General features: G+C 48.1%; 1 protein-coding gene across 1 annotated transcript; it reads right to left on the minus strand.

The window, feature by feature from the left end:
* Window positions 1-447: 447 nt before the first annotated feature.
* On the minus strand, window positions 448-15,668 carry DAO (D-amino acid oxidase). The gene is made up of 11 exons (XM_036903997.2): window positions 15,516-15,668; window positions 10,923-11,125; window positions 9,764-9,878; window positions 8,456-8,532; window positions 7,724-7,789; window positions 6,245-6,299; window positions 4,997-5,101; window positions 4,073-4,155; window positions 2,874-2,991; window positions 2,112-2,210; window positions 448-945 (listed from the first exon to the last, which is right to left on the minus strand). The coding sequence occupies exons 2-11, from the start codon at window positions 11,114-11,116 to the stop codon at window positions 814-816; spliced, it is 1,044 nt and encodes a 347-aa protein (XP_036759892.2). The 5' UTR covers window positions 11,117-11,125; window positions 15,516-15,668; the 3' UTR covers window positions 448-813.
* Between the last annotated feature and the right edge of the window lie 5,307 nt (window positions 15,669-20,975).

Raw genomic sequence — 20,975 nt, forward strand, 5'->3', positions numbered from 1 at the left:
GGGATGGAGATGCTAGGCAACTTCTAGCTCATTCGAGGCTTCCAAAACCGTCTGGGAGCCTGCTTGCCATCTTGGGAGGTAAGAGAGATGTTAGATCTGCCCCCCAAACAGGGAGTATGCTCGGTGAATTTAGTTCTCGATAAAGAGGTTCCTTGTGGGTTGCTCCCTCCAGTGGCCCCTCCTCAAGGTTTCCGTGGTGCCCATGGGGCCCCTCGGGCAGCTGGTGCCATTTGGAATCCTGGATATGGAACGGACATCATGTGTTACTCGTTCATGTCTTACCTCTTCTGCCTCCTCTACGCTCCGGTCCTACCTAGAACTTCCTGCAGCAAGATCACGGCGTTCCCTCGAGTGCGTTCTGTGGCATTGCTGTTCTGGGAAAAGGGTTTCCATGGCCAGATAGGTTTGGGAAGACTGGATTAAACAACATTGGATAGATGTCGTTGCTGCAGGACATTTCAGACCCTTTAATATGTTAGTGTGATTTGTCATCAAGTTACTTAATCTCAATGATCCTCAATTCTCTGCTTGCTTCTTGATTTTCTGAGCTTTCCTTTCATTTGAGGGTTCATGGAGTAACAGCCTTCAGCTATTTTTCATATGTCAGACCCACAGAGGGTAGAGGGACCTCAGAGAGGCCCCCAAGTGGGGCCAGAGTCACCTCCAGGGACTGACCTTGCAGTTTCATCTCATGATTCTTAAGGAAAGAGGCGGAGTGGGGAGGGGGTGAGCACGTACAGAGGAACGCAGTGATCAGCTGGCCAAGGGAAGTGGGGAGCTCCTGTGGGGAGGGGGCAGTAGTCACTGGCATCTTCAGAGGTGGGGCGGCGGCATCCTGAGCAACTTTCTTTCTTCCAGAACTTTCTGAAAGAGCTTAGCCGCCTCCAGGGCACAGCCCCAATGGATGGTGAGCCCGTAGCCTCCGTGACCATAGTTGTGGATGACCTGGAAAGACAAGAGAGAAGGTGGCCAGGTCTGCTTTGGAAGGTTCCAGAGCTTCCTGAAGGGTCCTGGGCAGAGGCATGGTGCACTGGAGCTCCTCTAAGAACACTGGGGGGCTGGCGGGACCCCAGAACAGCAGTAAGAGGGGTCCTTTGGAGAGCTGGAGGTTGGCACCCTAGACTCCTCTTCTGCTAAGGAGATGGACCTGCGTTATGAACTTAGCACACGAAATGCAGAATCACCTAGACCTTGAACTCAGAGATCCCCCATCACATCAAATTGTTTGAAGTTCCCCAAATCACCTTCCTCATTTCCATCCTGCTCTGGACTCTCGGCCCTCCTGTGCTAACAGATAGACTCTTCTGCATAAGCAGAAGGTAACTCAGGAGGAGAGAAAAGCAGGGGTGCCGCACGGGTGGACTCTGTTTGGCAAACTAATTCATCCTGGGAACAGAGGCAAGACCGCTGGGGCCATTTTCAGAGCTAAAACCATCAGCAGGGAGTTCAACTCCACCTGTGACTATCCCCATTACACACACCACACACCCGGGAAAAGGGAGGATGGCTTTCCTGGCGGGAGCCTAGCCAGCACCCACTCCTGGGGTCAGTTCCTTCAGCCCGGGACAGCTCCTGCCAGTTTCAGTGAGCCCAGCTCCTGCCCAAGTGGAGGGAATGGGGGAGGGGGACCCCAGAGAGATGACAGGGCAGCCACCAAATGGGCATCTGGGAGAAGGAGTCAGATTCAAACCACATCCCAGCCATGGCCATCACCCTTAGTCTGATTCAGGCAAACGATTTCACCTCTTAGACCCCCAGTTTTCTCATCTGAAGCAAGGGGAAAACAGTCCCCAGCCCAAAGAGCTGTAGGAGGGAGTCAATAAGGTCGTTCATGTCATGGGCACAAAGTTGATGCTCCACTAGTGCCCATTTTCCTTCTAGTTAACCCCAGGCTTTAGCAAACTGAGCCACTGCCCTCTATGTAAACTTGAGCAGGTCCTTTCCATCACTAAGCCTCAATTTCCCCATTGATAGAAGAAAGGATGTTGGCACTACCCCTGCCTGCTAAGAGGCTGTGTGCAGCTGGAGGTGAGGCGAGACTGTTCCCTGGAGATCCCAGAGCCCTCTTAGGAACAGGGGAGGGCATTGCTTTCCCTGCCAGGAGATCATACCTCTGTGACTGAAGATCCAAAGCAAAGCTGTTCTCTTTCTAGCCGAACCTGGGAGCGTACTGGCCGGAAACCAGTCCATTCGGCAACAATATTTGCATCCTGGAAGGGAAAGTGTTAGTAATTCATCTCTAGATTTTTTTTTTTCCTGATGCTGCCATCTTTGGGCGATAGAGAGTTAGCTTTGGGAACCTCATTATCATATCAAAAACAATACCACCACAGTCACTTTATTAATCTCCACTACCATCATCACCACCTTTATCAGCCACCAGCGTCCTTACTATCACTACTATCACCTCACCACCAGTTCTACCAACTACCCCAACCTTAACCACCACACTCTCACCTATGGTATTATCAGCAGTGACCACATCATCGCTGCCATTATCACCAGCCTAGGTGTTTTTATCACCATCAACCCCAACCCCTACTTCAGCCCCCACCTTCACCACCTTCGCAGCGGTCACTGCCACTAGCAGGCAAATGTGAAAACAGATTTCGGCAACAAATACCTCTCCTCCTTGTGAAGACAAACTAAGTTGTTTTAGGGAGGCCACCTCAAAAGAGAGCATTTTTTCCCTTTGGACAGGTAGGTTTCACCGGCCCCCAGTGGGACTTCCCTGTACACGGTCAGAGTCTGTGCATTCCGCAGTCCCTTGCTGGAACTGACTTGCCCCAAGATCCCCGTGGCGGTGCCCTCCAGTGCCCTCATGATCAGGCTGCCGGGACCTGGTCTAGCACACCGACGCCCCCCGCCCTTACCTTCAGGGTGGGCTCCAGTCTGCAGCAGCCCTCCCAGATGGTGTTGTGGTCTTCGATATTGTTTACCTCACTCCAGTTCCCCAGTTGGAAGATGCCTCCAAGAGTCACTGCCTGGATCCTACATAAAAGGGAGAGGAGTCAACGATGAAGGAGAACAAAGCCTTTGGGATGCGTGCGGGTCATCACCATGCTCACCTTTACCACCATCTCTACCATCATCACTACCAACCTTGTTATCTCTTCTAATGCACATCGTGGTGACCGTGGTTAACAGTACTGACATCCCTGAAAATTGCTCAGAGAGTAAGTCTTCAGTGTTCTAACCACACATAAAGAAGTCGTAATTATGTGAAGTGATGGATGTGTTCACTGACTTTATTATGGTGACAGTTTCTCAACATATATGTATATCAAATCACCACGTTGTACGTCTTAAATGTACATGATGTTGTATGCCAGTTATATCTCATAGACAATGTCATTTCCATCAACATCATCTTCACTACTGCCTTCCTTGCTACCACTGAGATGTCATCACCATCCACCCCATTCACCATTTCCACCACCACTAATGTCACCACCGAGATAGTCAGCACGGCCACACCATTAACATTGTTTCTGAGACTGTCTCGCTGCCATACTATTAGCATCATCATCAATAGAATCATTTCCATCAGCACAAATACCACCTCCACTTCCAGTCACTGCCACCACCATCGACCTCTTCATCAATGCCACACCACCGCCATTAACATCATACATCTACCAGCATGTCGCCATCACCACCCCCACGATCAGTGACTTCCTCATCAACAATACTATCTCTACTGCTATCATCCCACTGACAATATTGTCATCCCATCAACACCACTGTCATCCGCATAACATCAGCACCTCCGCCATAATGTCACTGCTGCCAACCCGATCACCGTTCCCACTGCCATCCCCGTTACCTACATTCACACCACTTCTACGTCACTCCCATCCCATCTACTACCTTTGCTGCAGTATTACCACTCCTGTCATCCAAAAGCATGTTCAGAATAGAGCCCAGTTAAGGCTGAGTCCTGCCTTCCTTCCCAAGGAATATTATGGATCAACCTCACATAAAAAAACTGAAGAAAAAATCTACAGGGCCTGAGCTGGGCAGCATGAGCATACGGAGGGCGTGAGCGTGCCGCAGGATGTCAGAGTCTTACCCTGGAATGATGTACGGGGACTGGTAGATGCCTTTCCCTGGGTCATGGGTGATAATGAAGTTCTTCATCCAAGGGGCATCCACCTGTGGATTGAGAATGGAGAAGTCTCATCAGAGGAGGTGGGCCAGCGGGCTTGCCTGCCCTGTTCCCCTCTATGACCAGATGTTCTGGCGGGGCCACCAAGTCAGCACCTTCGCCCTCTGCCCCAGGCCTGCAGCTGACTGCTTGCTCTTGAGGGAAGAGCCACCCACTCCCTGAAGCACTGCACACTGTCACCCACAGGTCCACAGAAAGGCCCAGCGCCCATGCGTAAACACCCATACACCCCCACACACCTGTGAATGCATGCATGTACACTCCCACATGCACACGTTTCCACAAATAGGCATGCTTCACAGAGGCAACGTGGAATGATGCTCACAACACAGGCTCTTAAACCAGGTTGCCTGGGTTCTAATCCCAATTCCACAACTTATGACTGTATGAACTTGTGCATATTCCTTAATTCCTCTGTGCCTCAGTTTCCCCATCGTACAAGTGATGATATGATAGATCCTACCTCAAAGGGTTGTGGTAAGGATTAAGTTATTAACACTGTAAAGTGCTCAGGCCTGTGCCTGGCACTTAGTAAACCCTCAGTAAATGTTGGTTCTTCTTTTTTTATAACACAAACATATGCAGCTTCCACATATATACAAACATTTACGCACATGCTTTGCTATTGAGGAGAAACCCCAAAGAGAATGTTGGGGAGAGTTGTGCTGGTCCTTCTTGTTTTTTTTAACACATCATTCCTTAAAGACTGGGGACTTTTCTAACAGATGTCTCTGTCACGTCCTCTATATTTGGAAATGAAATAAGCAGGCAGCTACCATCTTTCTACCAACAAAATCAGGGCATCTCAGCCTTCACCTTCATACTCACCTTAATGATCTGCCCCCGGCCTGGCTGCAGCAGGGGGTCTGGTTGCAAAGCCCCAGCCCACACCCCGGTGCAGTTGATAATCACATTGGCGCCTTCTCTCGCCACCTGGCAGTAACCAACAGGTGTGAGGGGGTGAGGACCATGGAAACCCCTCCCCTCTCTTCCCTTTCCTTCTACCCTGCAGCACTCTGCTCCCTGGGGGACAGTGGGGAGGGGTCTCAGGGAAGAACCCATGGGCCTGGCTCCAAATATCTGCTCTGCAATTCACCCACTGTGTGACGTCAGACGTGTCCCATCACCCCAAGGCTCAGCCGCCTTAGCTATAAAATGGAGCTAGTAATATCTTTTTATAGGCTGCTATAAGGATCCAGTGTGGCTCTGGGCATAAAAGTGCTTGCAAAGGAGTACTCTGGGAGGGGAAGACTTCTTGGAATCTTCTGGAAGACGATGCAAGTCATCTGTCTGTTGGGACCCCTAGTTCTGTGTGTGTAAGGGATATTTGACAGCTCAAGGATGTAGGATGATGGACACACAACCTCCCAGCCCAGCCCCAGTAGCTCCCATTACAGGTCAGTCATGGGACATGCACACATTGCAAGGTACTGTTATCGTTCATGAGCCAGGGTTTGCTATCCTGGACTGTGAGCTTCTTGGGAATGAGGGCTGAGTCTGAGTCAATTGAGTACTCCACATGCCTATGGGGCTCAACCCAGGGAAGCTGCTCACTGTATAATGCTAGTTGCTACATGTACTAAGTGCCTTCCATGTGCCAAGCACTATTCTAGGTGCTGGGACTGAGCAAAGTCATACAGCAAAGCTCCTGGTACATAGCCACTGCCTGACGATGGGAGCTGCTCCTATCATTATTATTGATGGTGGTATTACTCTGGAGATGAATCAGCTGAGAGCCTTGACTTGGCAGAAACATTAATGCAGATTTTGGTAGGAAGCAACCGTGGAGGCAGGGTACAGCTGATACTGGTAAGAGGCAGGTGGCTCTCTGGCCCCAAAACCCAGAGACTTAGCTATAGACTAGCCCCTCAGGGCTACCATGATCCCACAGTCGCTTTGTTTCTGCCACCAACATCAAGACAGAATGCCTGAGTCCTTCTGGGATTAAGAAAAGGCTTAAGGTCTCAGGAGGATCTTAGGAGCCTGAGGAGGGACCCCCCCACCCAACAACAGGAAGCAGGGGCCTCCCTCTTCACTCCCTCTCACAGTCAGCCCCTTTCCAGCCCTGCAACTCACCTCCTCAAAAGACTCCACCTTCCGCTGGAAGAATTTCACTCCCCTCTCAGTTAACCTGGAATAATCAGACCCATCAAAAACCCAGGTATTCAGTTCTCTGTCCCATCCCTCCAAGAAGATGGCATGGGGAAAGTTTCCCAAAGAACTTTCTGTGGATATCAGTCCCATAACATGTTCCTAAGAAAATGCCTGTGCAGTCAAAGCAATTCATGAACGTTTTGGTGGACTAGTGGTCCATGAAATGTCACTTGGGAAACCTGAGGTGGTCCAAGCCTCCGTAGGCAGATGAAGATGGGAGAAGGGCCTTGCTGCAGGTCATGCAATGAGTCAGTGATTGGATTGGAACTCAAACCCAGGCCTCTTAGTTCAAAATGCTTCCTCCTACCACCACATTGCTTTGTGTCATCAAAGGGGATGAGATATGAGGTTGAGAAGGAGCAGAATTGGACCAATGTCAAATGCCCCTTTGTCAGAAGCAAGGCATGAGAAGAGAGGTGGGCTGGGAATACCTACATCTCCCTCTAAATGTCCCAGAGGAAAAATATCTGTCATTATTAGCAATGTAGTAGAAACATCAAAAATATAGGAAGTATACCATATAAAAGGTGATATATAACCTCAGGACTATTGTATCTACATGGTTTTCTCAAGATGGAAAAACTGGAATCATTCCAACCAGAAAGAGTCTTGACGGGAGGCATAAGTGTTCCAACGTTAGGAGAGGTATAGCCATGTTTTAATACAATGGTTTCCAAACCTGACTGATATTAGAATCACCCAGGGAACTTCTTAAAATGCAAACTTCTGCGCTCCACCCAAGGATCTGATTTCAGTAGATATAATGTGGGGTCCTGAAATCTATATTTTTAAAAAACTCCCCAGGTCATTTGATAAACCATCCATTCCAGATTTTTTTAAATCTTAATAAAATAATAATATATAGGAAATATATAGAACCTTCCTTAATATGAATGTATGTGAATATAAATATGTGTATCTCTCAAGCTAATGTTTGCTTATCTAGAATGCTACAAGGTACCTATTAATAACAGAAACAAGGCAGAAACCTCCACTATCACTTGTATTAGTTAACGTTTTTCTGAAGGTACTGGCCACAGCAGTTAGACAAGAAAAAATAAAAGGTATAAAAATAAAAGGCAACTTATGTTTTGTAGATGTAAATATATCTGTAAAACTTAAAATCTATTTACAGCCAATATACAGACTTCTGATTTTAGTGAGGTCAGTAATAAATACCACATGTAAAGAACTGCCCACGTGAGTTGATGCCTGACTAGGTATGGGAACCATTGCTTCAGTGCACAAAGGTGATCAGAACTGAGAATAGCTCCCACCAAGCCTAGGGGTTTCTTTAACATTTGGAGTTGGTTAATACAAAGACGAATCCCATGAACAGTCACCTCCTATAACGCTGGTCCCTGGAAGGTGCTTTCCTCAAACTCAAGTTGAAATTCTCACCTTTTAGTCAGCCACTGCAGGTACCTCCTCCCCTCCAGAAGCACACTTGTGTTGAACCAGCCATAGCTTGAGTGACAGCAGCAAAAGTGGGAATAAAGAATCAGAATCAGAGCTATTTTTGAAAGCTGTCAAATGGAGGTGGGAGCTGTCTCATTTGGGGGCCCCTAAAGGTAGAGCTAGAACCACTTTTGAACCTGGTTCAAAGGTTCAAGTGGGGAGTGGTTTTTAGCTCAATACTAGGAAAGATTTTCTATCAGACAAAGCCATCCCTGACATTGGGATTTGCAAGTGGCGATTGGACGCACGTGCATAGAGTAGATTCAGGCGTGGGGTGGGGTGAAGAGGGACTAGAGAGGCATCAGGCTACAGGGAGAAGAATAGAGGGGTTTGGAGTCATACAGACTAGGTTGGAATCCCATTTTGGTCACTTGGCTGTGTGGCCTTGGAAAGTCACTTAGCCTCTTTGATGCTCAATTTCCTCATCTGCAATAAAGAGGATAGTGATACAGAGCTTCTGAGCTTCTGTATCCCCCACTTCTGTAGCCCAAGGCCAAGTAGGGGTGGGTGGTCTCTCTGAAGGAGCTGGACAGAGCATTAGGAGCCCAGGGTACCAGGAGCTCTAGGCCTGGGATAGAGTCTTCACTGTTTAGTGCTTTCACCTGCTGCTGCCTTCTGGACAGGTCTGTCTGAATTGTGGGGCCTCAAGCCCTTTGTCCATGATAATTACCTTACCTGTAATCAGGGAACATGTCCAGCTCTCTGGGGGTCAGCCTCCGAAATCCCAGAACTGTGTCCTTCCAGAAAGGATCCTACAGAGGAAGAGAGAGGGCAGGACAGGAATGGGTAAAAGTCACCAATAACAATAATATCAAAAGCTTACCTAATACTTGCTGTGTGTAAGGCCCTGTTTGAAGCATTTTACTTCTACCACTCCATTTAATCTTCACAATAATCCACTGAGGTGGATACTATTTTTATCCCCATTTTACAGATGGCCCCGTTCAAGCTTAGAGAGGTTAATACCTTGCTTAATAGGTGGAGAAGCTGAGATGTGGACCCTCACAGTTTGGCTTCTGAGTTGCTGATCTGAACCATTGTGCTATCGTAAGGTTCAGGGTAAAGATGGGAGTGAGTGATAGGGTAAAGGGGAGAAATAGGGGAGAAAAAAAGGGGCAGCAATGAGGGTCACCAAGGGATGAGAATGGGAGGAGCAGAAGGTAGGGTCAGACAACCTGGGTGGAGATTTGGGCCTCACCACTGACCACCTTGAATTCTTTGAGACTCAGTTTTCTTGCCTGTATAATGTAGTTAATAACCAGTCTTGGTTCCATGAGAAGTAACAGATAACTTGGGCAATGCCCTTAGCGCAGTGCTAAACATTAACTAAACTTGGAGTGCTGGCTTGGGGTTCTAGGCACCCAGCCAGTCCACCCTCTCCAAGCAACTTGAGAACATCCCCCAGGGCTACATCCTTCTTAGCGCATGGGCACCACGTGGTCGCAGATTGCCTGGGTTCAAATCCCAGCTCTGGCATTTAAGAGATTTGCGGCTTTGAGCAAAGCCTTCCATTTCTCTGAGCCTCTATATTTCTCACCTGTAAAAAGAGGATCCTGACAGCACCTACCTCCTGGTTATTATGAGAATTAAATGAGTCACTAGTTGTAAAGTAGTTAGGACAGGGCCGGGCACATAGTGCTTTAGAAGTTTGTGCTCTCTGGCGTGTTTTAGTCCATCTCGATGGAAAGCCCTGGGATCTCCAGGAAGTCGGGAAACTTTGCAGCATTAGCACCAAGGACCCAACACTGCAGGATTGTCTGGGTCGCACCCATACCGATCAGAGGTCAGTTCCCCCCCATTTATCAGAAGATTCTTTGGTCTCTGCCAATAACAAAATTGGAAACAAAAATATTTTAAAAGCAAAAATAGAATTGAAAGTAAACCTGGTTTGAGCATAGGAGCTCAAAGTATTGCTGTGAATCAGGGCCCCAGCCCTGGTCTCTGATCAAAACTCTGCCCCTTGGTCAAGGACCCCTCACTCACCGGAACAGCTCCGTGGAAGAGGTTGTAGCCTGAGATTAGGGTCAGGCCCATGTTTGCAGCGTTGGGAGAATGGATGTGGCTCAGGAGATAGTCAAAGGTCTGCTGGTTCCAATGCCTGGAAGGAGCCCCCAGAGTCTCAGTCACCTAATAGCTCAAGCTGGGCAGGAAAGCTCCAAGGCTTGGCTTGCACGGGGCTGTGGTCAGGCTGGTGGGGATGTGTCCAAATCCAGAAATCACCACATTCACTTTTGCAGTGTCCCAAACGCCTAAGGGCCTTCCCCCTCCCCAAACTTTCTAATAGTTTCCCATTACTAGGATAGAGAAGAGAGGGAACAAAGGGTGCTCCACCACGACCATTTGGAGCCCACCTCTGACTTGGGATCTTGTTGCTGTGAGTTTAAATAAACGCTTTGACCTGCTTTGGGAATGGAGCCACACAGTTCAGGCTCTCTCTGGGCACCCTGCACTGTAAATGCCAGCAGCAGATATTGACTTACTGCTCCCAAATGATTTCCTCTCCCCTCTGGACTCAACTGCATTCCCTGGACTCCTTGCCACTAGGTGTGGCCATGTGACTGCACACTGGTCAATGGACCCTAAAGACTGTACACACGAGGTCCTCAGGCTGTGTGTCCCTTCCACAATCACTGCATGATGACATCAGAAGGTACAGTGAGTGGCACAGGCATGGTTGGTGACATCAGAAGCCACAGAGGAGGATGACAAAGCTGTGCAACGGAAGGAGCCTGGGCCCCTGAATGGCCGCCCACCGATCAGGAACGTTGGTTTTGGAATTTATGGGAGTAAGAATGAAGCCTCTGTTTATTCATTTGAGAATTCCTCTGTTGAAGCAGCTGGCAATTTCTAAACTAACATAATAACCTTTGCGACTTCTTTGCTAAACCTGAGCATCAATTCACCCACTCAGAAGTATTCCTGATTCATCAATGTGTATGGCACCAACAGGCCCCCAGTTTAGGGGAGGAATGCCAAAGACTCCATTCACCTAGCACATAGTAGGGGCTTAACCTGTATTTGTATTTTCTTCTAAGCCTTGATAGGGAGCTTGTTTGGGGTGACAGGAGCCCTAAGAGGGGGCATACCCTCTGCAGACTCAGCCCCTCCAGCTCCCAGGCCACCCTGGGGGAACCTCACTCACGCCTCCTGTGGGTGGCTGGGTTCAGAGAGGTAGGGCTGCCAGAGGCCTGCAGCCACGTCGGTGTTGGTGAGTGGTGTGAAGCGGTCTGCATAGATCTTCACATCCAGGGACGGCAGGACTGCGTGGTAGTGCTCATGGATGCAGAGGGCGGTGGACAGCCCAATGATCCCTGCTCCCACCACTACCACATGCATCGTGCCAGCCTGCAGGAGAGGAAGGGGTGAGGCATGTCATCATCACCATCAGCTATGTCATCACCACTACCTCACTGCCACCCACTGAAGGCTTAGGGAGTGCCAGGTGCCACCAAGCCCTGTCTGTATGGATCTTGTCAATGACCTTCACAAACGGAAAAGGCGAGGCGGAGGGGCAAAGCAAGTTGCCCGAGGTCACACAGCTGGTAAGTGATGCAGCTTTCTCTGGGCTGCACGGCCATCATCATTCAGCTGCCCTGAACATCCCATCCCCAGGCTGGGCAATGAAAAGGGCATAGCAAAGTACCCGGCCAGCTGGGGAGTCTGGTGGTTAAGATAAAGGGCTCTGGCTTCAAATCTCAAGTCCGCTCTGCCGCCTGCTGGCCCATGACCTTGGGCAAGATGCTTCATGAGCATCAACTTATTCTGGAAAATGGGAAAAATAACTCATGCCTTGGAGAGTAGATGGGAGATTTAAAAAGACGTCAAATGTAAAAAGTTTAACACGATGTCTAGGGCAAAAGAAGTGGCTTTACTGACATTTGTGGGGCACCTACTGTGTGCCAGCTCCAGAGCTAAATGCTTCCCATGCTTTCTTTCATCTAAGTCTCCCAACACTCTTATGAAGGAGGAACTGGTGTTACTCAGAGAGGGAAAGTAACTTATCTGAGGCCACACAGCCAGTCAGTGGTATTGCTGGGATTTAATTTCAATTCAAGTCAACTCAACACACACTTATTGCACACCTACTGCGAGCCAACTGGCAGCTGGTGGGAGCAGCTGGAGCATGTGAGATGCAGTCTCTGGCCTCAGGACTGAGATCCCCCAGCATACCCACTCAGGGCCTGCCCTGGGATGCTAGACTGGCTGGGTCGTTGGAAGTTTAGAAGACCTAGCAGCTTTTGCCCTTGAAGCTGCTTGGGCCTGCACAGCAGGGACGTATTCTGCCGGCTCCTGCTGAGGCAGAACAAGGGGACTTTTTGTGCCCTGAAGGGCCAAATTCAACTTTCCCTCTTCTTTACTCAACAACCCTCTTCCCACAGACCTTGCCTCCTGGCAACTAGGGCCTGTGGCCCTGAACAGCAGGATGTTCTCAATATGGCCTAGTTTTGAACAGGGGGAAAATCGCTCCAGCCCGCAGGAACTGGACTCTGTTGGGGTTTCAGCAGCCAAGTTGGAGATAAAACCACAAAATGGAAAGGCATCATTCCTCTGGGCAATTCTTCCAGCTGCAAGCTTGGCTTTGGTTGCAGGGACAGACCCTCTCACCGACCCCCAGCCTCCTCCCTCCCCTGCTTCCCCATAGGAGATGCAATCTGCTCCTCTGTAAAATAGGGTTAACCCCGATCTCACAGAGTCATCCTGAAGATTAGACGACTAGCTTGGCAGAAGTTCCTAGTACAGGGCCTGGCACAGAGTAGGCCTTCCATACAAAGTGGCAGCTTCTGTCCCCAAGCACCTTGGAAATAACAATGCAAAGAGTAAGGGATGTAGAGGAGGAGACAGGAAGAAGGGAGAGTCAGACCTGGCTTCCCTTCTGGCTCGCGGTGTGACCTTGGCCACGTTACTTCTCCTCTCTGGGCCTTCTGACTGTCTACATAACTTCTGGAGAGTTGACCACTTTTGTATATTAACAATAAGAAGACAGGCATAGAGGGCTTTCCTGTTTTTTCCAAATTCTCCTTAACGAATCCAGGAGGCAGTGTGGCATGGGGAGGTGGCAGTAACAGCCCAGGCTGGGGGGCAGACATACCCAGGCTCACCGCCTGGCTCTGGCAACACCAGCTGTGTGACCCTGGGCAAGCTGCTTAATGTGATCCAGCCAGGGCGAACCAACCTCCCTGGTTTCCCAGGACTGAGGGTTTTCCTGGGATGTGGGCTTTGGGCGCTAAATCCAGGAGAGTCCTGGAGCAAACTAGGATGAGTTGGGCATCCTGAGCCTCAGTTTCCTCTTCTATAAACCTTAAAGTGCTAACAAAGCTCTCTGCGTATTGTCTCAGCTCCAGAATATCAGCTCCAGGGGGGTAGGGATTTTTGTCTCCTGCTTTATCCCCAGTGCCTGGCCCATAGCAGAGACTCTGAATGAATGAATGAGTGAACAAATGAAGGAATGAATGGAGTTCTTATGAAGAGTAAAAGAGAAAATACTGGTTAAGTCCTCAGGAGATCATAAATGACAACAGTGGATTAAAATTGTTCCCATTTTACAGACAAAGGAGCTGAGGCCAGAAGAGAGCAAGGTCAACTATCCCAGGTCTCAGAGCAAGAGCCAGAGAAGGGCAGGGTACGAGCCCAGCTCTGCCTTTTCCAGGGCCGGATTTTTTCCAATTCTCAAGCCACCTAAGAAAACAGCAAAGGACTCAGAGAGAAAGGAGCTGCTTATGTTATAGAAATGTGTGAGGCGATTGAAGGAGAGTGTTTGAAAGCCCATAATAGGTTTCTGGGTTGGGAGGAAGAGGCTGCAGACCGAAGCAAAGCTGTCACATGACAGGTCTCTCCTTACAAGTCCAATAAGGTGCATCAAAACTTCTGATTAGGGGCGGTGGCGGCCTATGCCCAAGAGAAGAGCATGAGGGAAATCCCAGAGCAATTTGTGGAACTAAATGGCCAAGGTAAAGAGGGACAAGTAACGACACGGGGCTGTTTGGCCAGTGCGTAAAATTCTAAAGGTGAGCTAGACTTGTTAGACAGAAGGGGAAACTAAGGCCTGGAGAAGAGGAGAGCCTCAGCCAAAACCACCCATTGGTGACAAAAGGGCTCATGGAGTCTTGGGATTAAAAAGTCTGTGAAAGGCAGGAATAGGTTGAGTCAAGAAAAGGACTGGCATCTGGAGACAAAAAGAGCAGCTGCTAGCTTCTCGGCTCCCAGTATGTGGCAGTCACCATGTGTCTTCTACTTTCATCTTCTAACAACCTTCAGGGTTGTTGTTATGCCCATTTTACAGATGAGGAAACTGAGGCTCAGACCCCAGCTGGGAAGAAGCAGAACTTCGGCTGACCCACTAGCCAGAGTGCTTAAACATCTTTCAATGTTGGCAATTTGCACAATTTGAAAAATCTGAGGGTCAAGCAGGTGGAGATAAACAGCCAATATTTCAGGGTCCTGCATTGAAGAACACATAAAATATAGTATCTGTGGGGATTTTTAGTGTGTTGGTGATATGCATAGAAAAGAACTGAGAAGGGAAAATGTGCATTCTAAGCTGATTATCCTAATAACTCGGTGACTCACATTTGATCCTTATTATAGCAACTGTGTGTATGTGTGTATTAAAATACAATATAAATGCATGAGATTCTTACGAGAAGTGAAAGCCAGGCTGTGGGATGTGACAAACCTGGCCTCAGGTAAAATCATTCATGCATGTGGGTAATGAACTTCTGGGCTCGCATGCACCTGTCTCAGTGGTTAAGCCAGCCATTTTCTTGTTGTTGCTGACGTTTTTATTAGTGTTTCATTTCTCCTTTTCCTTTATGCCATTCCTTCAACCACACATGCTTGGATTGTACATCCAGGAAGGTGCAACAGCTGGGGTTATTGCATTTATCTGTGTGTGTTTGTGTGTGCACATGCATGCACATGTGTGTGTAAGCATGGAGCAGGAAGGGAATTTTGGCTGGCTGCTATGCCAGACATATGTAGATGCAGTACAGACTTCTTCTTAATCCTCTCACGCTCTGGGAGGTTCTACAGACCTGGGACTGAGGTTCAGGGAGACGAAGTCACTCTCCCCAAATCACACAGCCTATGTGGGGCAGCGTTAGGACCAAGCTCAGGTCTCCATGAGCTTTCTTCACTGTGCCGTAACCCCATTCAGGCAGCCAGCAGTAAGGCTTTTCTGTTTTCCGAGTCTTGTGTTTGTTTGCTTATAACCTCCTTTGTCCGTAGAAAGGGATTTGAGGCAGCCAATGCCTTTGATTGCTACATGTGCATAGCAAAAAATAGGAAAGACTTGTCATAAGAAACCAGTAAGTCATGGGTGAGGTGTTTAGATGAACATAATCAGCTCTTCCAGGTTGTGCCATGTGGCTACTATAAGCTGACATTTTTAAAGTCTATCTTTAAAATGGAACAGATTCTATAAATGTTTGACAACCAGGATACCAGCTTCCAGTCCCCAAAATAATAATTAGCATTTATTGAGCACTTGCTATGTGCCCAGTTCTGTGCTAAGCATTGTACATTCACCCCCTCTTTTAATACTCAAACTCATTCTGTAAGAGGTGATTATGACCCCATCGTCCAGATGAGGAAACTGAGACTTGGAGGTGAAGGAAGGCATTTACCTGCCATCCCTGCCTGACCCCAACGCCTGCCTCTGGCTCTAATGTGGAGCCTTCTGTATTGATACTGGGAGGCCCTTGAGTTCTGCTGCCCCCCCACCCCCACCTCCACTCACCTGGTGTGCCAGACTTCTGGAGAAAAGAGGCAGTTGCTGTGCGCACAGGCTCCTGTCTCCCCAGAGGAGGCTCCCGATTCTGGGCTATCCTGTCCTCAGGCGAGACTGGAGTTCAGGGTCAAAGTCTGGAGTTACAGACAGGGCACAGCAGGGGTGGGGCTTGGGACTTCACTGCTCACAGGCTGAGAGAGACCGCCCCTCCCCTCCATGTGGTCCCTGAAAAGTTGCCTGACTTTTCTGGCTGATCCCAAGCCTCTGTGGACAGGCCTTGGGGGAGGGAGGAGGCAAGGCTGATGGGCACACGTTGGTCTGTCTCCCGGGCCAGCTGGAGACGATCCTCTTTCTTTTCTCTTCCTGCTGCCACCCTGGGGGAGGGGAGGGTCATTCTCTGAGCCACTGGAGGCCTGGCCTGCGAGGTGGGGGTGGTCAGCCTGGCATCCCCCTAGGGACCGAGGCTCTGAGGACCAGCTGGCCAACCTAATGCCCTTCTGAGATGTTGGTGGTCGGGGCCAAGGAGACACTCAAGGTGACGCCTGTTTGGGCCATAACGGCTGTGTGGCTCTTTGCTCCCGTATCCCAGAGACGAGAGGGGCAGGACTCCAGGTCCCTCCTCTGCTAGAGCTGGACCTGGAGCTGTGATTATCGGAGCCCAAAGATCAGGCACCTCCCTGTACGAACATGGAAACTGGGACCAACCAGCCCTGGGTGAGTCATCTAGCTCCCACCCCCCTACCTTCAGCACTCAATAAAAAGGTGAAGATGAATAAGAAAAAGCTTGCAAAATATTTAATGCATAGTAATCTTCTTTAATAATAACAAAAAGGATGGGGCGAACACCACCTGTTACTCTCTATACGTCTATTATATTCAAAGTTTTTTGGTGCATATGTACACTGTATATGTATTTTATATCACACCTTAGGAAAATTCCTTGTACCTCTAGTTCATCACAGGAACATTTAAAAGTCAACCAAAGTTAGCCAGATATCTTCATGGCCCCCTCACTCCCATCCTAGCAGTGATGTGTGTTTTGTGAATTTAAACGAAGTGCTGTTATTATTTGCTCTCCTTTAACTTCAAAAACTTGCTCCTAGTTTCCACAGAAACTAAACAAGTGTCTCAACCCAGCCATCCTAGTCAAGCACAAAGTCAGGGGAAACGAAACACACATGAACTAAAAGATTTGGCTAAGAACGTCATAGCCCCCAACTGGGAACAACCCAAATCTCTATCAGCTAAAAAATGGATAAAACAATTATGTGTTCAGACAATTCATACCATGATATATTACACAGCAGTGAAAAAGACAAATCCTGCTATACGCAACATACCAAAATGAGTCTTACAGTCATGGTGTTGAGCAGAAGCCAGACAGGAAGGAACCCATAAGGCTTGCTTCCATACAAATGAAACTCAAGAAAAGGCACAACTAATTGAAGGTGATAGAGAATGTAGGAAATGTGATTACCCCTGGGGGAGGTACTGACTAGGAAGGAGCCCAAGGAAATTTTCTGGGATGCTGGAAGCATGCACCTTAATCTGGGTGGTGGTTCCAGGAGTGATTGCATATGTACACGTTCATCAGGCTGCATGTTTAGGATTCAGATTAATGTGCTTGACACAGAAAGAAAGAGAGAGGGGGCAGGGAGAGGGAGAAAAAAAGAGGAGGGAAGGAAAGAAAGGAGGGAGGAAGGGACAGAGGGAGGAAGAAGGAGAAAGAAGAGAGAGCTTGCTCATAGTAACACTGCTTATAGGCAGAGGCCCAAATTTGCACCCAGGTTAGGATTGCTATATGTAGCGATTAAAAATACAGGACATCCTGCTTTTGCATTTGATCTGGTGGCCATCACCCAGGCAGTCTGTGTCCAGAGCTGGAGCCCTCAGCCACCATGCGAGAGGGCTTAGCTGAGAGTGAAAAAAGGCCCCCGGCACCAGGAACTCCCCACACTGCAGGGCTGGAGGTGAGCTGTGGCCTCGGAGTCCTGTGCTGTGTGCAAAAGCATATTCATTCTTATTATTTAATTTTAGAAAACGAGCTGAGGAGATACCTATTGTTTTTATGATACAAACTACAGAAAATTGAACAGAAAATGCTTGGATATGGAATTAGGTGGGAGCTATCAGGAGGTATGTGAGATTTTTTATCTTTATTAGAAAGTTGAGAAGTTGAAAAAATACTGAGCTGGCTGCATCTGCCCATTCTACAGCTGAGTAAACTGAGGTCCAGAGAGAGGAAGGGCTGTGCCCTAAGTGCCACCGGGGTATAGGGCTCACTGAGTCTGGTGAGGGCAAGGCCGTTGAGAAACTACCCGTGAAGTCCAGAGTTCACGGATAATACTGATAGAAGGTCCCCAGGAGTCCCAGGGGACTTTCGGAAGCAATTTCTGTTTATTTGCCAGGGTTGGAAGGAGCCAAAGAGCCTTCTGACTCACTGGCTGGTGGGTAAACAACATGGCCTCCTAGCAGTTCTGAAATACATCCCTACAGGGCAGAAGGATCCTTTGCTGGGAGAATTCGCTGCACAAAGTGGAACTCTTGTTAGGGACCATGTGAAGTTACAGAACATCAAGGTAACTCACACATATTCTCTCTCCCATGAAATCAGCTTTATTATAACTTTTAAAAGTATTACGGTAGTCAAAACGTCTGCAAATGTATATACGATCAGAGGCACAGGGAAGAAGGGACTCATTACCTGCCACCAATCCCACCACCAAGCAACTGGGGCCTTTAGCATTTTGGGTGAATATTCGCAGAACAAAAATGAGACAGTGTTATGTGTGCTGTTGTGTGTTCTGTTCACTTACCGACATGGCACGCACTGAATTTCTCTGATCATAGAGCTGCAGCACCTGCTTCGCACAGGATACCGTTCTATACAGATGCAACACTTTTTAGTCAGTGTCCCTGTAATTTTCTGATATTACAAACAAATATCCTGGATGTATTTCTTGGTGCACTTGTCCTTAGGGCCAATTCCTAAAAATGGAATTCTTGTGCCAAAAACTTTGCCCATTTAAAATATTGATCCATTTGGCCAGATGGCCTTCCAGAAGGGCTCCATCAATTGACAAATTTAAGGAGGTGTCCACCCTCAGGTACCCACCCTTCTCATTCTCAGATTAAAAGCCTGCTTCAATTTTGCACCCTCCCCCAACCGCTTGCCTCAGCCTAGTTGCAGCCCTGCTTGCTAATGAGACGGCAGATCATCTCATACGTTGCTGGACCTTTTGAATTTCTTTATAAAGTGACTTTTTGTTGACAGTATTTTCTCCAACTGGTTTGCTGTGCAAAGGCTTTAAAACTTTTTTGTGGTCAAACCTATTTTCCCCTGTCATATTTAGGAAACTTGCTTCCCCTCCTCCCTGCCCTGTATTATAATTATTCACACAGACTTTCCAGAACCTTTGAGGGTTGGTTGGTTTGTTGACATTTGATTCAGTGGGGGTTAATTTTGGAGAATAGGAGGGGAGCAGGTTTTCCTTGCCAGTTTTACTCTTAGCTTTACTTGCTAGGCAATAACACCAAAACCATTTATGGAGTCATTCACGTTTCCTCCACTGATACCTACCTGATTTTATCATTCACTAAACTTGCCTGTAGAGTTAGGAGTTAGGTCTATTCCTGGGTTCTGCATTGCTCTGACTGCGGCTTTTGCAGCCAGTACCCCTTCTGTTCTAATTTCTGCAGCTTTGCTATGTTTTAATATCTGGTAGAACAGATCCCTTTCCTTTATTCTTGTTTTTCAGTTTGCCTGCCTCTTCTCCCAAGCTTACCTCTCTGGCGGGGGTTAGTGATTAAGGTATAGGGACTCCGGAGTTGGGCAAGTGGACTCGGTTGGTGCCCCAGCTTTGCCATCTCTACTTGTGTGGTCTTGGCCTGGTATTTAAGGAATGCAGTGTGCACTTGGGAGGCCACATGGCAGGAGGTCCAAAAGCACACACTTTACTGTCAAATATGACTGTTGTCAACCCCCAGTTCCACCCCTCATGGTCCCCAAGATCTCAGACAAGTTTCTCCTTGAAGCCAATATGTGGAAGGTGTGGAGAGGGCGAATAATAGTACCTTACTATTGGAAAAATTAAATAACTAGAGATTTTCTCCTATTGTGGAATTATGATGAGAGAGTGGTGGGCACAGGACACGGTGCACAGTATGTGCCCTATAAATGTCAGCTTGTTCAGTTTTCTCTTGTCAGGATCTCTTATGCCCCAAAAAATCAGGTTGGGATTTTCATTTGAATTGCATTTAATTTAATTTAAAGAGATTGATAATACTACTAAAATGAGTTTTTCCATCCAAAATCAAAGCTTCTCCATCTCTCAATTTGTCTCTCTTTTTGTTCTTCAGTAGAGTTTTTTTTTAACTCTTTACATTTTCCTTCCAAAACTGGGATCCTGTCATATACTGTTTGATGATCTACTTTTTCCTCCTATCAATTATTTTATGAAAATATTTTACAGTTGTGCTCTGTTTTATAACATATTTTAATACGGCTGCTGTATCAGTTTTCTATTGCCACATAACAAATTACCTCAAAATCTAGCAGCTTAAAAAATGTTATCTCATATATTTCCTATGGGTCTAGAATCTCAGCTGGGTAGTCTTTGCTCAGTGCCCCTCATGAGGTTGCAGTCGGGATGTTGATCATGACTGCAGTCTCCTCTGAAGGCTTGATTGGGGCTGGAGGATCCATTTTCGAGGGAATTCACTCACATGGCTGGCAGATTGCTGCTGGCTGTTGGCAGGAGGCCTCAGTTCCTTGCCATGAGGACCTCTCTCCATAGGGTTGCTTGCAAGTCCTCAAGATATGGCAGCTGGCTTCCCCCAGGGTGCGTGATGCAAAAGAGAACAAGATGTAAGTGTCTAGTATGACCTAGCCTCGGAAGCCGCATGCTGCCCATTTGTCATATCCTAGTGTTCCATAGGTCAGTCCTCATTGTGGAGAGGGCTCCCCAAGGCATGAATACCACAAGATGGGGATCCCTGAGGGCCATCTAGGAAGGCCATCATATGCATGTACCCAAATTTATCCCTTCAATGGGACCCTGAATCATTCCACCTTACAACTTGAGATTGCAAGGCCCAGCAAGGATTCCTGTGTTGCTTGTGGTCGCACTTCAAGTGAGAGGCCGAAGCAGGCTAGCCCAAGTCTCATGAGTAACCCACTGGGGAGGCTAGGGGGGTGCCTGGAAGGAAGCAGAGTTTCCCTACCTATCAGGGAAAACCCACAAAAGCAGGTTAAATCAGAGGGTAGGCAGAGGAAAGGAGCCTTTAGCCAACTCTACACAGGAACATGGAGTGCTAGGCTGCCTGGCTGCTGGAGTGCATCAACCCACACAGGGAGATGCCCAGGCAGGAGCTCTGCATGCCAGCAACTGCCAGATCAATCCCTGGACACCGTGCCGAGAGGCCAAGGCTTTGAATCCTCGGAACACTATTCCCTGCACAGGGGGCACA

Source organism: Manis pentadactyla, chromosome 14, assembly GCF_030020395.1.
Source record: "Manis pentadactyla isolate mManPen7 chromosome 14, mManPen7.hap1, whole genome shotgun sequence".
Taxonomy (NCBI): domain Eukaryota; kingdom Metazoa; phylum Chordata; class Mammalia; order Pholidota; family Manidae; genus Manis; species Manis pentadactyla.

Coding starts and splice junctions, on each gene's coding strand:
- DAO (XM_036903997.2), bottom strand. CDS start 11,116: ATGCATGTGGTAGTGGTGGGAGCAGGGATCATTGGGCTGTCCACCGCC. Junction 9,879..10,922: donor CCCAGCCACCCACAGGAGGC/GTGAGTGAGGTT, acceptor GGCTCCTTCCAG/GCATTGGAACCAGCAGACCT. Junction 946..2,111: donor TTGGATCTTCAGTCACAGAG/GTATGATCTCCT, acceptor TTGTCTTTCCAG/GTCATCCACAACTATGGTCA.